Source organism: Ruditapes philippinarum, unplaced genomic scaffold (assembly GCF_026571515.1).
Source record: "Ruditapes philippinarum isolate M1 unplaced genomic scaffold, ASM2657151v2 ctg2415_1_1_1_1, whole genome shotgun sequence".
Classification (NCBI taxonomy): Eukaryota; Metazoa; Mollusca; class Bivalvia; order Venerida; family Veneridae; genus Ruditapes; species Ruditapes philippinarum.
Window position 1 is genome coordinate 112,455 of NW_026860512.1, and position 13,458 is coordinate 125,912.

Genomic DNA, 13,458 nt, shown 5'->3' on the forward strand with positions numbered 1-13,458 from the left:
TGAATTATGTAAATTAGATGCTTGTGCACTTGTTACTAAAATGTTCAAAACAAATAAATGGCGATTAAACGATTAGTTCTAGCCTATTAAGTAAAGTGGACTAATGACGTTAAAACATTTTATGAGGCTGGTATAGAATTACAACGCCAACAAATGAAATCTTGTCAAAACACAACGACTGATAACCATATTCCATAAAGCGACATTCAGTAAGGAAATTTATCAGTTACGCTTTTGATGATGTCAAACGTTATCAATCGTTCTATTTATAAACACATAACTAATTTATATTATGTTTCAAACGATTTATAGATATCATATATTCTTACATGTGGCTTTTAAATTACTCTTCATTAGGGTGGATTTGATTGAATTTAAAAGTATAAAATATCACTTTTCCTTAAAAGTAACTATAAAATTCTATAATAAAAGTTATCAATCTAAAAAAAATTATTTATTCTGATTTTATAGTAATTTGTTTTTCCTTCAGCCTATCAAACGCAAATTATTTAATAATAACATTTTTGGATGTACCGATTAATACATCTTGCTTGATTTCTTTATTAATATTTATGTGGATTTTCGATATCACAGTTGCTAATAAATTTACATTTTACAGTTCCCGTTAAAACTGTCTCTTTACAAGAACCTTACCAGGAGTATATGCAGGAAAATGAAAATCAAGTGATCACGTGCAACTCTTCTGCTGGCCGGCCAGATCCGATTGTAAAATGGTATCTACGCAATCCTAGAGAAAATAATAAATATCAACTCACACAATTTTCAAGCAGCACAATTATACCAGGGGATCATGATCTTAACGCTGTCGTGAGTACTTTGAACTTCAAGCCAAATAGAACGATAAATGAATGGCGCCTTTATTGTGAAGTTTGGACTAGAACTTCGGAAGCAGATATAACTAGCAAAGAGATAACTGTTAATGTGTCCTGTAAGTTTGCTATCGTTTCTATTTCATACACGACATGATCATAGATATGATCCATAAAATATAATGATATGCCGAGGATTTTTATTGATGCTTAAATAAAGAGTCTCTTCTATTTCTGATACGAATTACTGTTTTAAAGAAGAGGGAAAATACTTTATTTCCATTTGACATTTACTTTCCAAAATAGTTGCAATATGTCAACAAACATGATACTCCAAAAAATGTGCACGTAAATTTGACTGAAAAATGTTTACTATCAAGTATGCATGTACCTAGTATATGTCGTATTGAAATAGAATTTATTATAATATTGTCTGTCAAAAGTCGGTTGGCACAAAAAGCTTCTACACTCTAATAACACAAACATCATAACCTCTTGCTTTCAAAAACAATTAGATATAGGAGAGTAAAGGACATTTACATTGTAAATCTATAAAGTTGTTTTCAACTCTTCCTTGTAAGATAATGAAACAATGCATCAGAAACAATATATTTAGGCTTTATAAATTCACAATGAATGATTAGGAAATTACCTCGTTATCACCAGTTAGTAAAATATTGGATACAGTTTCATACTAAATGATACATTTTTCTTATTTCATATAATTAGGTTTCTAACAACTTTCGATTAAAATCAAAGCACTGAGCTTTCCAATCGTATATATGTACGATAACTAAAAGATATAATTTATAATGCTCAAATTTGTTATTTTTAATTGATATTGATATTTTCCTTTTAACTCTAAGATGAGCAAAGTATATCTTTAACATGCATTAAAGTAATTAATCAAATTTAATACATTGTAAATAATTCCAGATCCCCCTGAAAATCTTCCAATAATACAAGGAATCGATACCAACAGCATTTTGCCAGTAATTGAATCAGAGTCGGGTACATTTATCTGTTCTATAACCGGTGGAAATCCACCTGCGTCTTTGAGATGGAACTGTTTTGGAAGCACTTACATGACATATGATATCCATGAAAACAATCGTGTAACAAGCACAGTAAATTGGAAGGCGAATCGTTATCAGAATAAATGCTCTTGCATATCAGAACATATAGACAACTGGAAAAGAATAATAAACGTTACTTTCAACGTACAGTGTAATTTCCCTTTTTTTTTTTTTTTTTTTTTTTTTTTTTTTTTTTCATTTTATCTTTTTTATTTTTCATGTAAAGGTCTTCATAATAACAGAAGACGTACGTTAAATGATAATTCTTGGATACGGAAACGTTTTATTGAACCAAATCGGACTTACACACTTTTTATCATGCAATTGCTTTTGCAAATTATCTTAGCGTTATATGAAATATTTAACTTGTTACTTAAATATTCATATGACTTGTTACGTTAATTAAAAATATAGTGTATTATGTGTTATGATATTCTAATTATTAAACTATATTTAAGATCCTCCAGCAAAACCGACGATAAAGATTGGACACGTTATTATTGTTGAAGAAGTTCGTGTTATAAGGTATAAATCGTTGCGTGTGATCTGCGAAAGCAAGAGTAACCCATCTTCTAACTACTTTTGGACTGGTCCAGGCACATCTGATAAAGTCGGTTATACATTAGACATAGCAAGCGTTAATATCTTGGATCAGGGTGAATATAAATGCCAGGCGTCCAATAAGATGGAAAGAATGGACAATTCTTACATAGTCGGAAGCAATGGATCATCATTTAATTTAACTACTCTATGTAAGTGAGGAAAATTATATTTCAATAGGATTGCAACGATCACATCTATAGTTCATGTTACTAAAATATAATACACGACTAGAACAATAAAATGACATTGCAAAAGTTGCTATAAAACGTTGTATATAATGATGTTTCCGTATCTTTTTCTTAAATTTGAATATAATTATTTCCATCCTTAACGTTATGATAACCTTTTCTGCAGACTATTATATGACTACATAAGTGTAATTTTTGTTACAGATTTTTCCGGAACTCCAACGTTTAGGTTTGAAGGCATGAAAGGTCAGGTTATTGAAGCAAATAACTTAAAAGTAGTGAGAAATGATGCATTTTCAATATACTGTGATGTTAAAGGAAATCCTACTCCTAACGTAACGTGGGATACAGGACACCAAGGTCCTAATTTAGACATTTCCTCAGTTTACTCGGACATAAATAGAACATGTACAGCAACAAACGTGATGAGAGAAACTGCAAGTGAACTGGAAATGAGGGCAATGTCGACGAATTCACTTTTAATTGAAGTATTTTGTATGTCATTACCTTTACAATTATTTTTAAAAAATTATACAAAAAAAATTAACTGAACAATGCATTTTGAAATCATCAGTATTATAAACGAATATGCATATAGAAAGGAAACATTCTGCAACCTAATGCAATATATTGCGCTATATTTATGCACATGCAAAATGACAAACTTATACAATAAGCTTTAATTGACACATTTCTTGAAAAAATGTATCAAGTATGTAATCGCTTCCATGTCTTCATTTACATGGCTTTAAAACTTTTCCGTTTCAGACCCACCTAGCATTCCGTCAATAAATATTTCAAACAATAACGACGAAACCATTCAAGTTCACGAACCAATTGTCACTGTTATTGAATCGGACAGAATACATTTGACATGTTTTTCGAAGAGCAAACCATTACCTACATTCTCATGGGAGGGTGATCGATCAGATAATACACATGCGACGAATATATTGGCATTTCAGAACATATCCCGAAACGAAACTGGGTCGTATACATGTAAAGTAGGAAATGTTATGAGGAGATCATTTGGCAAAATTGATGAAGGGAAAAACAAGTCAACGATACATTTAAACGTATTATGTAAGAATACTATTAAATGCATATGAAGCTATAAGAACTCATATGTTCAGCACTTATGTAACATTAAAGCAAGCAGTTAATACGAAGTATAGATGTAAACATATATTCGATTTTAAAACCTTTTTCATTTATATATATATAACATTCGATTGTATGTTTGTATGTACTTAAAAGTTAAAATGAAAATAAATAAACAAATATTTGTCTAGATCCAGCAATCATTATGCCTACTGGAGACAGAAGTATTGCCGAGGGATCGCAGTTGTCTTTGTCATGCCCTGTTATAAACGGGAATCCTCCAAACTTCACAACTTGGTCCAGACGCACCGATCAAAGATTATGGAACCAAACATTATATATTCAGAATGTTTCACGAGCAGACGACACTGTCTACAGTTGTAGTGTAATAACGGAGATGTTTCCTACCATCGGGAGTCCTTTGAGAGTTGAAAGAAAAAATTCGTTTCATCTTAATGTTTTCTGTAAGGCTACATTTATGGGGTAATGCGGAATATTATGGATCATTGTAAATTATTACTTTGTCAGCGCCTGTTTAATCATTTTCTCGAAACTTTTGATTGAGAGAGAGCATATTTTGTTTTTGTTTTTGAAACAATATGTTAGGAACACTGAAACATAACATATTAGTTTTTCAGTAACAAAGCAATGCTTGGCATATATTTAATTTGTTCTTGTTAATTAAAATAGGAAACCAACTGACGAAAGATATGTAGTGGAAATAACATTCCTGTATTTTGTTATTTTCATAACACAAATACTTGCCTGCTAAACGTAACAAAAATGTTAGATATGTTGGAACGCGTCTTTCAACATATATGCATATTTAAACTATTTTTACCCTTCCTGTGGTATTATTTTTATTTCGTCAGTAGTTTTTATTCAAATATTACGTTTGCAAAATTTTGATACTGTTACAATAATGTCATGTTTCTCAAGACTATTGTAAACATTTGTAACGTAAGAAAATGTTAGTGTCTCAAACTAGACTGAAATGTTTACAATATGAACGAAACTTAAACAGGACTTTATCGGGTAAGAATTGCTGAAATCGGAAATCTTACGCATTATCCCTTAACTTCACTGAATGTTGAAATTCCATATTGCGTTGAAAGTAATATTAGTCATATTTTAGAAAAAAGAACTGTCTAAAAACACATTGATAACACGTTCATTTCGTTTAAATTACACATATGCAGTTGAAAAAAGAAGGATACTTCTCCAGGCCAGCTGAAATGAGATAAGATAATAATTACTGTAGAAAAAGTTTTAAGCTAGTTTTAAGCTACATATGTCTGTACTTTAAGTGACACTTTGTTACATAAAGAGCAAAATATTTCTTAAATTGAACATTGGCAAATTATTGAGTTTATAACGGATTATTTTCAACCGTTTACTTAATGTCCATGTCCACCCGCTAAGCTCAAATGGACAAACATAGAAAAAGTAATTTATTGGCAACTTGTTTGATTCTCGGGCGAGGCGTAATTATTCGTTGATCTAGTCCATTGAGTCAAATGATCGTTGATTTAGAAATCAGGTAGGATCATTAGCCGGTCACTTGCGTAGATATTGGCTATTACTTGTTTGTTATCAATGAAAATCTGTTATGTGGCTTGATCACCGGTATCTGACCACCAAGATATGTTTAAAAATCGTAGTAAAACACAGAAAAAGCAAATAAACTTATTTTCACCGTTCTACTTTCAGTTCAATCTGAGATAATAAAGTTTTCCGTATCAACAACAAGTTCGGTGAAAATTGTTGTGATTAACAGAACAGAAAATACATCATTTATCTGTATTGCTGTAGCAAATCCTCCGTCGGACTTGTCTATTAAAGACCCAGCGGGTGATATAATTTCAGATGTATCAAAGCAAAATACTGCACACCATACAATACATAATGCTTCATATATAAATGCGGGAGAGTATATATGCACTGGAAGGAACAACTATACAAGTGGCCAACCAACAAGTTCAAAGCTGATTCTTATCGTTAGAAGTAAGACTTTAAAAGTAATCAAATAATAAGTTCAATTAACATTTGAATGTTTTACGGTGCATTTTTTTGCTTTATATCGTTCAAGTGATAATAAATGGATTAAAAAAAACTGCTGTCGAATGTAAAACTTGATAATTTGAACCTTTTTGTTATATTTGTACTGTTTATTGATAACAGAAATGCACATTAGAAATATTATTTCAATTTGCAGCTCAGCCAAGACCGTCTTCTGACGACACAAGCGTTCAGAAAGTGTCCACAGCTTTGTTCATTGATGCAAAACTACAATTTGTAGCTTGGAATTATCTTGACAAACCAAATGAAACAGTTTTCAGTTGGTTTAAGGAAAATGTATCAATACCCGACAACGACAGTAAATACATGGTTCATTCAAATGAACTACAAACAAATATTACAATTAGGAACACAACTCAACAAGATTTAGGGCTTTATAAATTAAACGTTCAAAACTCAGTAGGAACGTATACTCACTTTTATGAACTGAAAGCAACAGGTAAATTCATTTTGTAGTTGGTGAATTTTGCGCTATGTTAACATTTGGATAATTTATGTTAGGATGTATTCAGATGAATACTGAATAGATGATATATTTTTATCTATTTGGAAATGTAAATGTCACAAATACATTTATATCTTAATGTCAAAATTAACTTGTAGGAAACTAGTCAAGGTATGTTTTTTTAAAATGTAGGTTCTATAATAGTTTGTTGCGGCGACTATGCTAATTAAATAACATTTAAACTTGATATATTAACATAAAAATGTACATTTTACAGATACGCCGGAGACACCGCGGGACTTTCGTGTCATTAACGACTCACTAACAGACAGGTCTGTAACATTGACATGGAGTCCAGGTTTTAATGGGGGATTTCAACAAATATTTGTTATAATCTACAGAAAGAAGAATGCAAATATATGGTTGGACAAATCAACCAAAGATAATGGTGATAAAAGCATGAACTATACTTTATATCATTTGACCAGCTCGACAGAGTATGAAATTGAAATGTTTTCAAAGAACATGGAAGGATATTCAAATCTTACAGAGCGTCTTCGGTTTAAAACTAAAGGCAAGTGTGATATAATTATATTAAAGGGAACATAATCGTGAGAGTAGTTTTACAGAACTTTATGTCATACACGCGCGCAAGCATACACATGCACATTCTTACATGTAAAAAGAACGGTTAAATATATTAAATTAATTAGGAATTTGTTTTTGTCTTTTTCATAAATATAAACAATAAAAAGGCCATTTGAATTAATTAATATATTCAAGTATAATTCTCATAGCTGTTAAGTTAGACATTTATATTTTATTCAAAGTTATTAAAAATAGGAATATAATTATGACAATTTATATTAATTTAGAATATGCTAATTGCAACAAGGTACTTTTTATCTATAACTCCATTCTATTCATAATTGTTATATTTTCATTATGCATAGGACAGTTGCAAATCATTTTTGAACAAATGGTTTGTTTTGTTTGTTTTGTCCACGCACTAATACATATCAATGCTAAATCGGTACATTTCAAAGGAAAAAGTGTATGAAATATTTTAAAGAATATCATGATAAATGCATATTTTAATGAGGATGATCAGAGATAAGCGTTTCTTGGTGACAAAGATAAAATGGAATTCTTTAGAGGTGTATTTGAATACAAATACAGCTCATCTTTGACCTTTGGTACATGTCTGATTCAATACTGTAAAATTAATTTCGATCACAACGAATGTTACAATTAAACGTGTAATAATTCACAATTAAGGCTTCGTTTGTTAAAGATAAATAATTCTTTCAAAAACAATTAAAAATTAATGTTATTTGGAAACAAAGCATATGTATATTAAATGTTCTTCTGTAATTATTAAAGTAAAGAGGTTCTTTAAATCAAATTGATTTTCTTTTTCAGAAGCTTTCACATCAGAAGCAACATTACAGTCGGGAGACAGAAGTGGTATTATAGCAGGGAGTATATCTGCTGTTGTTATAGTTGTTGTAATAGTCGGTGGTGTGTTGTTCCTTCAGAGAAGGTAAAAATAAGGTTTCTTAAATGTACCAATCTTTTTGAAATATCTGCATACCTTTTCTTCAACCTGTTTTATGAAATAGCTAGCAGCGAAAATATGTTAATACCGTACAAGGCGTTTTGTTGTGGTTTCGTATTTGTGTGACAAATTATAATTGTGTGTTTCGTATTTCATTAATTGTACTGGCATGTTTATAAGCTATAGGATATGTAGTCATTGTACGGAATGACGCGAACATGGTATTTTATATGCTGTGTGAATATTACCGTGTTAATACTTCTGCGAATGTTGAAGGTCGCTGACGGTAGATTGCACTTACAACCCCACCCTCCCCCCACACCCGACTTTCATTAACTGATCCAATCAAACCGAGCTTGCAACATTTTAAATGTTGTAGTTTTTGGTCGATTTCAATGTTTTCTATTTTATTATTTCAAAGGATTGTTTGTTTCCTAACACTTTTCTAAATATATATTCATATAAGTAAACTTCGTGCCCTATTGAGCACCTTTATTACTCATAAAAAATAAGGTGTAACTATGATGTTTAGTTTGCATTGTGTCATTCTAATTTACAATCTTAAAAACAAATTATACACGGTTGATTTCAGGAAATTTGTGTTTTCTCGTAGCAAAAGTCATACATCAGGTAAATAACATTGAAAAATAAAAGTGCATATGTGTTTTAAATCAATGCTCTAACATAATACGATAACTTGTTAAGTATTTGTTTTTATGTTTAGTTTGGGGCTTCTTGTTTTTATCTTTTTATCTAAGCTTTCTTTAAATCATTATAATACATGTTTGGGAAACGTTGATTCTATTGATACCCACATTACTTGCACAATTTATCTAGAATGTTATCCATTTTTGTTAAATATACATATATATTAGTATGTGTTTGTTTTTTACACAAATGCCTGTTGATTTAGGTGTCACTGACAGTCGCCATGTTATATCGACAACCAAAAGTCACGTCTCACCAGAATACACAGATTTCGATGCAAGTAAGAGAGATATAAATGTATATGATAAGCTTCATGTACCAACTGTCAGCGCATATGAACGGCTTGATACAGCAACACTTGGGCCAACTACATACATGGAGTTGAAAGATACCAAGAAATTAAATACGGACGCTTCCGACTACGTTAATATAAGAATATAAACAATTTAATCGATATTGACGAATTGTGTTTTTTAAACTTGTTCTACATGACACCATTGTTAAATTATGGCTTAACCAAAATTTAGTGTACGGTTTTGTCGAAATTTGCACTTTTCTCAATTAAATTGTCATTACATTCATCGAGCTTAATGATTGTATCTTGTAAAAATATTTAACTTGTGTAAAAAGAATTAGAATTTTTACTTTACCCCCATATTTTAAACGCTTGTTTTGACATTTTCATGTTGACAGCGCTTAATTCTAGATATCGTCAAAATTGACTAATTTACTAATTTTAGGGCTTTGTAAGTTGATCCTTATGGTAGATTTTCAATGCGAACACTTGTTCCTCAATCAGAAAACCATGAACAAACGTTCAAAGGGAGATAACAGAAATTTAAGTACAGGCAATAAATTATACTTGCTGTCCATCAGTCCATTTAATAAAATCTCATAACAGTCATAATGTTGGCAATCATATAATGTCAAATAGTACATTGTTGAAGATTAAACAAACCATTGATAATTTTGTTGACAGTATGAAGTATAATATGTGGCAATAAACAACGAAATAATTAGTTATCATAATGATTGTTTTCGGTTAGCTTGAGATACATTATCTGATATCATATATGTATAATAATAATGATAATAAATTGCTCTATAACTAGATATTATTTTTCATCATATATTTTTATTTTACTAAAAGCTCTTAGAACTCGATCAACTTTTTTTTTCAGAACGATTTATACTAATGTCTACACTATACATTGTAATTGTTTTATCAATATTCGAAATACGAAAAGAAATAATTGCAAAATTTGTTGACCAACCCACTTAAAATGGTGAAACTATAACAATTGGAAATTAGGGTACGTCTGAATTAGTTGCCAATTTGTATAATCTATTAACTATCATATGAATTGAAATACCATAATCTGGGAAACTTTACACGGAAGAACAAAAATCAAAAGTGCGATGTCCTGATTTGCTTTAGGTTCGTCAACAAAACCTTTGGATATTTATCAAATGTAAATACTGTAACAAAACGTGTCTGTTATAAAAAATGAATATCTGTATGGAAAAAAAACAATAATCAAACGTAGTGTTGTAATGTTTTACTTTGTACCAATTTTTTGATTTGCGACATCGATGATATATATATAAACTGTTTTATTTTTTATTTTTGTTTGCTTGTTGTTTTTTTTTGTATTGTTTCGTTCAAATTTGCTATTTTTCAAGTTTTTTTTTTTCAGACAATATATGCCGTTTGCACATTTTCATATATACACAAACATAAGACACATAAATACAGATATAATCATAAAGAATCAGTTCCGTGAATTTGTGAGGGTAACAATGTATGAATATGGTGATCACTTGAGCTTGTGAATAATCTACTGTAATAAAAACTAGTTTGCCAAATTCGTAAAATTGTATCTAGAACACTTGGTCTTACTGTAATTGTTTTGATAACATTGCGATCTAATTTTACCAATTCGGCGTTTGCTTGGTCAGTGTTTTTGGCTTTCAATGACCCGCGTTCTCGGCAATTTAATATGTGATTGTGACTGAGTTATTGGTTTAGACAAATTGTGTCATAACCTTTGTCCATACAATTTTCAAGAAATGCATGTATATGTAACGGTTATCGCACGTGATCTAGACTTTGTTGAAGGGGGTCAACCATATTTACTCCTCCCCGCACCCTATACGATACATAATCCTTGTAGAAATATGCTACCCAGTTATAATATAATACGTCGCTTAAAAAGTAAGTACGTGCTCTAAATTTTAGTTATTCTCGAATTAACATAAATATGTAGTGTTTTCATCCCTATTTCTCTATATATATCATGTATGATGGCGAGGATGTTATTGATATTAAATTTGTTCTTTTTCAAAAACTTGATTATTTGAGCAAAAAAAAAAATCACAACCAAATAAAAGAATTGGTTTTATCTTTTTATTAAATACATCACTTGACAAATCAATGCCGAATTGATGGATCTACAATTTTCAAATTTTCAAGTAGAGAGAACTTTGGCTATTTATTTTATGCTTTACTCTCCTACCTGTTTCAAATAAGTATGTTAAAGGTCTATCATGCATGCACAGAAAATTATTTTTATTTATCAAACGTATTCTATTATTTTATTATATTTATGTCACTTTCAAATAAATTTGGAAAAAAATACACGAGCCAAAACTTTGGGCAAAACTATTTAGACAAGTAACAATTTTATTTTATTTGATATTTTAACAAATTGTTAGCAAGACTACACTAGGACTTTCGAAAAGACGAAAATATGATTCCTCGATATGCACTTGTCCTAGGCTTATTTTATCAGAGTTTCTGCACCTTGAAGACTTAAAACAAGTTTAACGGAAAAAAAATAATAGCAAAGTTACAGCCAGTTACAGCCAAAAATGTCAAGAAAATTTATGAGTGAAGGTCAAGGTCTGTCTGCTTTTTTTAAGGGTTATCTTTGAAGATTATTATGTTCAAATTTGAAGACAATCCATTTAAAAATAACAAAGTTACATGCCAATAATAGCCAAAAAATGAAAATTTCAATACTTTGACCTTCAAAGTCAAGGTCATTTATGAGTTAAGGTCATGATCTGTCTGATTATTTTTAAGGGATATCCTTGAAGATTATTATTTTTTAAGTTTGAAGACAATCCATTCAAAAATAAAGTTACAGCCAATAATAGCAAGAACAAGCAAAATTTGGACTTTTGACATTGAAGGTCAAGGTCATATATGGATGAATGTCAAGGTTAGTGTGGTCTACTGAAAGGTCTTGTCCCAAGGGTTGTTGTGGCCACGTATGAAGACAATCTACCAAGAACTAAAAACGTTATGATCCAGGTACAAGTTTGCGGACTGCAACGCCGCCAGGACCATAACAATACCTATACTTTTTTTAACTAACGAGATGTTATTTATTGATAAGCCGATGAGAACTTGTTATTCTAACTTCTCACACAAAGTTAAGTGTTCGTTAGAATTGTTTGTCTTGAAATTTTATTGATTAACAGTTATGTTTTCTTTCATTTCATTCAGCCAAACATAAATAATTTATCATTTAACTCCATAATTAATATCCTACAAGGATAAAATATAAATAAGAAAGACAATGTAGGAGTGGCTACTACAGGTTCACTTTAATTTTATCGAATAAATAAATATACATTCATACACATCGACGACACTTGAAAAAAAAAATCACTTTAAACTAGTGAGGAGTGTCTCTGCACTTAACAATAACAACATATGCAATGATATGCTCATATAAAAGTCCCATGTCGTCGATCCGAACATTCCAAAAATTGTGGTTCCGTGTAATTCCAGTGCACTGTGAGGAATAATATGTCTTAATACACACAAATGTGTTACCTCAAAGTCAGAACCACAAAACTCACTCAAACTTAGCATCCATCCTTGCAACGTTATCAAAAGACAACAAAAAATTGTCTACTCTGAAAAAGACAAAACAAAGATAATTTCCATATTAAATAAACATTAATCAATACCATTGATAAACCTTAGAGTATACATTTTTTTTTTTTTTAACATTATTGTGACATTACAAAGTCCAGCATGACATATACAATCTTAAGTGTAATCTCAAAACGAGGGCGGGGTGGGTGGGCGTCTGTGTGTAGTGAACCTATAGTACCTCGAATGGTCAAATACCCGTGTGCATACACCTTATATATTGACCAGTCTTACGCATCGATACGCTTGGTGGACAGCTGAAATACAGCTGCGCTGTCCACAGTGACCGAAAAAACATATATTATATTAAAGACCAATGATAAATAAATTTATGTTTTTCTTTCATTTCATTCAGCCAAACATAAATAATTTATCATTTAACTCCATAATTAATATCCTACAAGGATAAAATATAAATAAGAAAGACAATGTAGGAGTGGCTACTACAGGTTCACTTTAATTTTATCGACAGAAAAAGAGCGGGATACGTTTCATAAGTCGATGAATAATTGATCTAAATGCCCAGATTTAAAGACACACTTCGTTTAATTGCGTCACTTTCTCTAATGTATAAATTTTTAGATGTCTCAGACTGCCATCTACCATGTTTTTGCAACAATCTTTCACAAACTCCTTGATTACTAGCCGAAGTAGCACCTCCTGATCTAAATGAATGTAAACCAAAATTTCTAGTATTCAAACCGATAGATGCTAAATTCTTTATGAGAATTTCTCTAGCACGCGTATAAGAAATAGGAGAACCCCCTCTCAAAACATATTCACCTTTTTTCTTGCAAAAACTTACTTTCCTAAATAAGTATTCCCCGAATCTATATTAATTTTCCCCATTTCTAAATACTTCTCCAAGGCAGTAAACAGGACAGGTAAACTTATTAGTTCTTGCTATAACTACTGTAGCTCCCT

At 30.7% G+C, this 13,458-nt stretch overlaps 2 protein-coding genes across 4 annotated transcripts; both read left to right on the plus strand.

The window, feature by feature from the left end:
- The first annotated feature begins 563 nt into the window (after positions 1-563).
- On the plus strand, positions 564-3,263 carry LOC132760421 (carcinoembryonic antigen-related cell adhesion molecule 5-like). Its single transcript, XM_060752399.1, has 4 exons — positions 564-949; positions 1,767-2,057; positions 2,365-2,658; positions 2,902-3,263. Exons 1-4 carry the CDS (start codon positions 664-666, stop codon positions 3,246-3,248), a joined length of 1,218 nt encoding a protein of 405 aa, XP_060608382.1. The 5' UTR covers positions 564-663; the 3' UTR covers positions 3,249-3,263.
- A 210-nt stretch (positions 3,264-3,473) lies between these two features.
- LOC132760420 (neural cell adhesion molecule 1-like) lies at positions 3,474-10,210 on the plus strand. Of its 3 annotated transcripts, XM_060752395.1 has the most exons (8): positions 3,474-3,780; positions 3,990-4,262; positions 5,509-5,802; positions 6,014-6,316; positions 6,600-6,896; positions 7,745-7,865; positions 8,473-8,510; positions 8,794-10,210. In XM_060752395.1, the coding sequence occupies exons 1-8, from the start codon at positions 3,714-3,716 to the stop codon at positions 9,027-9,029; spliced, it is 1,629 nt and encodes a 542-aa protein (XP_060608378.1). In that variant the 5' UTR covers positions 3,474-3,713; the 3' UTR covers positions 9,030-10,210. The 3 variants fall into 3 exon arrangements, with proteins under 3 accessions (XP_060608378.1, XP_060608381.1, XP_060608379.1); XM_060752398.1 differs by lacking the exon at positions 6,600-6,896; XM_060752396.1 differs by lacking the exon at positions 8,473-8,510 and having other exon boundaries at positions 8,794-8,935.
- Positions 10,211-13,458: the final 3,248 nt, after the last annotated feature.

Excerpts from the sequence above, each read along its gene's own strand:
- LOC132760421 (XM_060752399.1), top strand. The coding sequence starts at position 664 with ATGCAGGAAAATGAAAATCAAGTGATCACGTGCAACTCTTCTGCTGGC. Across the intron at positions 950-1,766 it reads GATAACTGTTAATGTGTCCT|ATCCCCCTGAAAATCTTCCA; the intron begins GTAAGTTTGCTA and ends AAATAATTCCAG. Across the intron at positions 2,058-2,364 it reads CGTTACTTTCAACGTACAGT|ATCCTCCAGCAAAACCGACG; the intron begins GTAATTTCCCTT and ends ACTATATTTAAG.
- LOC132760420 (XM_060752395.1), top strand. The coding sequence starts at position 3,714 with ATGAGGAGATCATTTGGCAAAATTGATGAAGGGAAAAACAAGTCAACG. Across the intron at positions 6,897-7,744 it reads TCTTCGGTTTAAAACTAAAG|AAGCTTTCACATCAGAAGCA; the intron begins GCAAGTGTGATA and ends TTTCTTTTTCAG. Across the intron at positions 7,866-8,472 it reads GTGTTGTTCCTTCAGAGAAG|GAAATTTGTGTTTTCTCGTA; the intron begins GTAAAAATAAGG and ends GGTTGATTTCAG.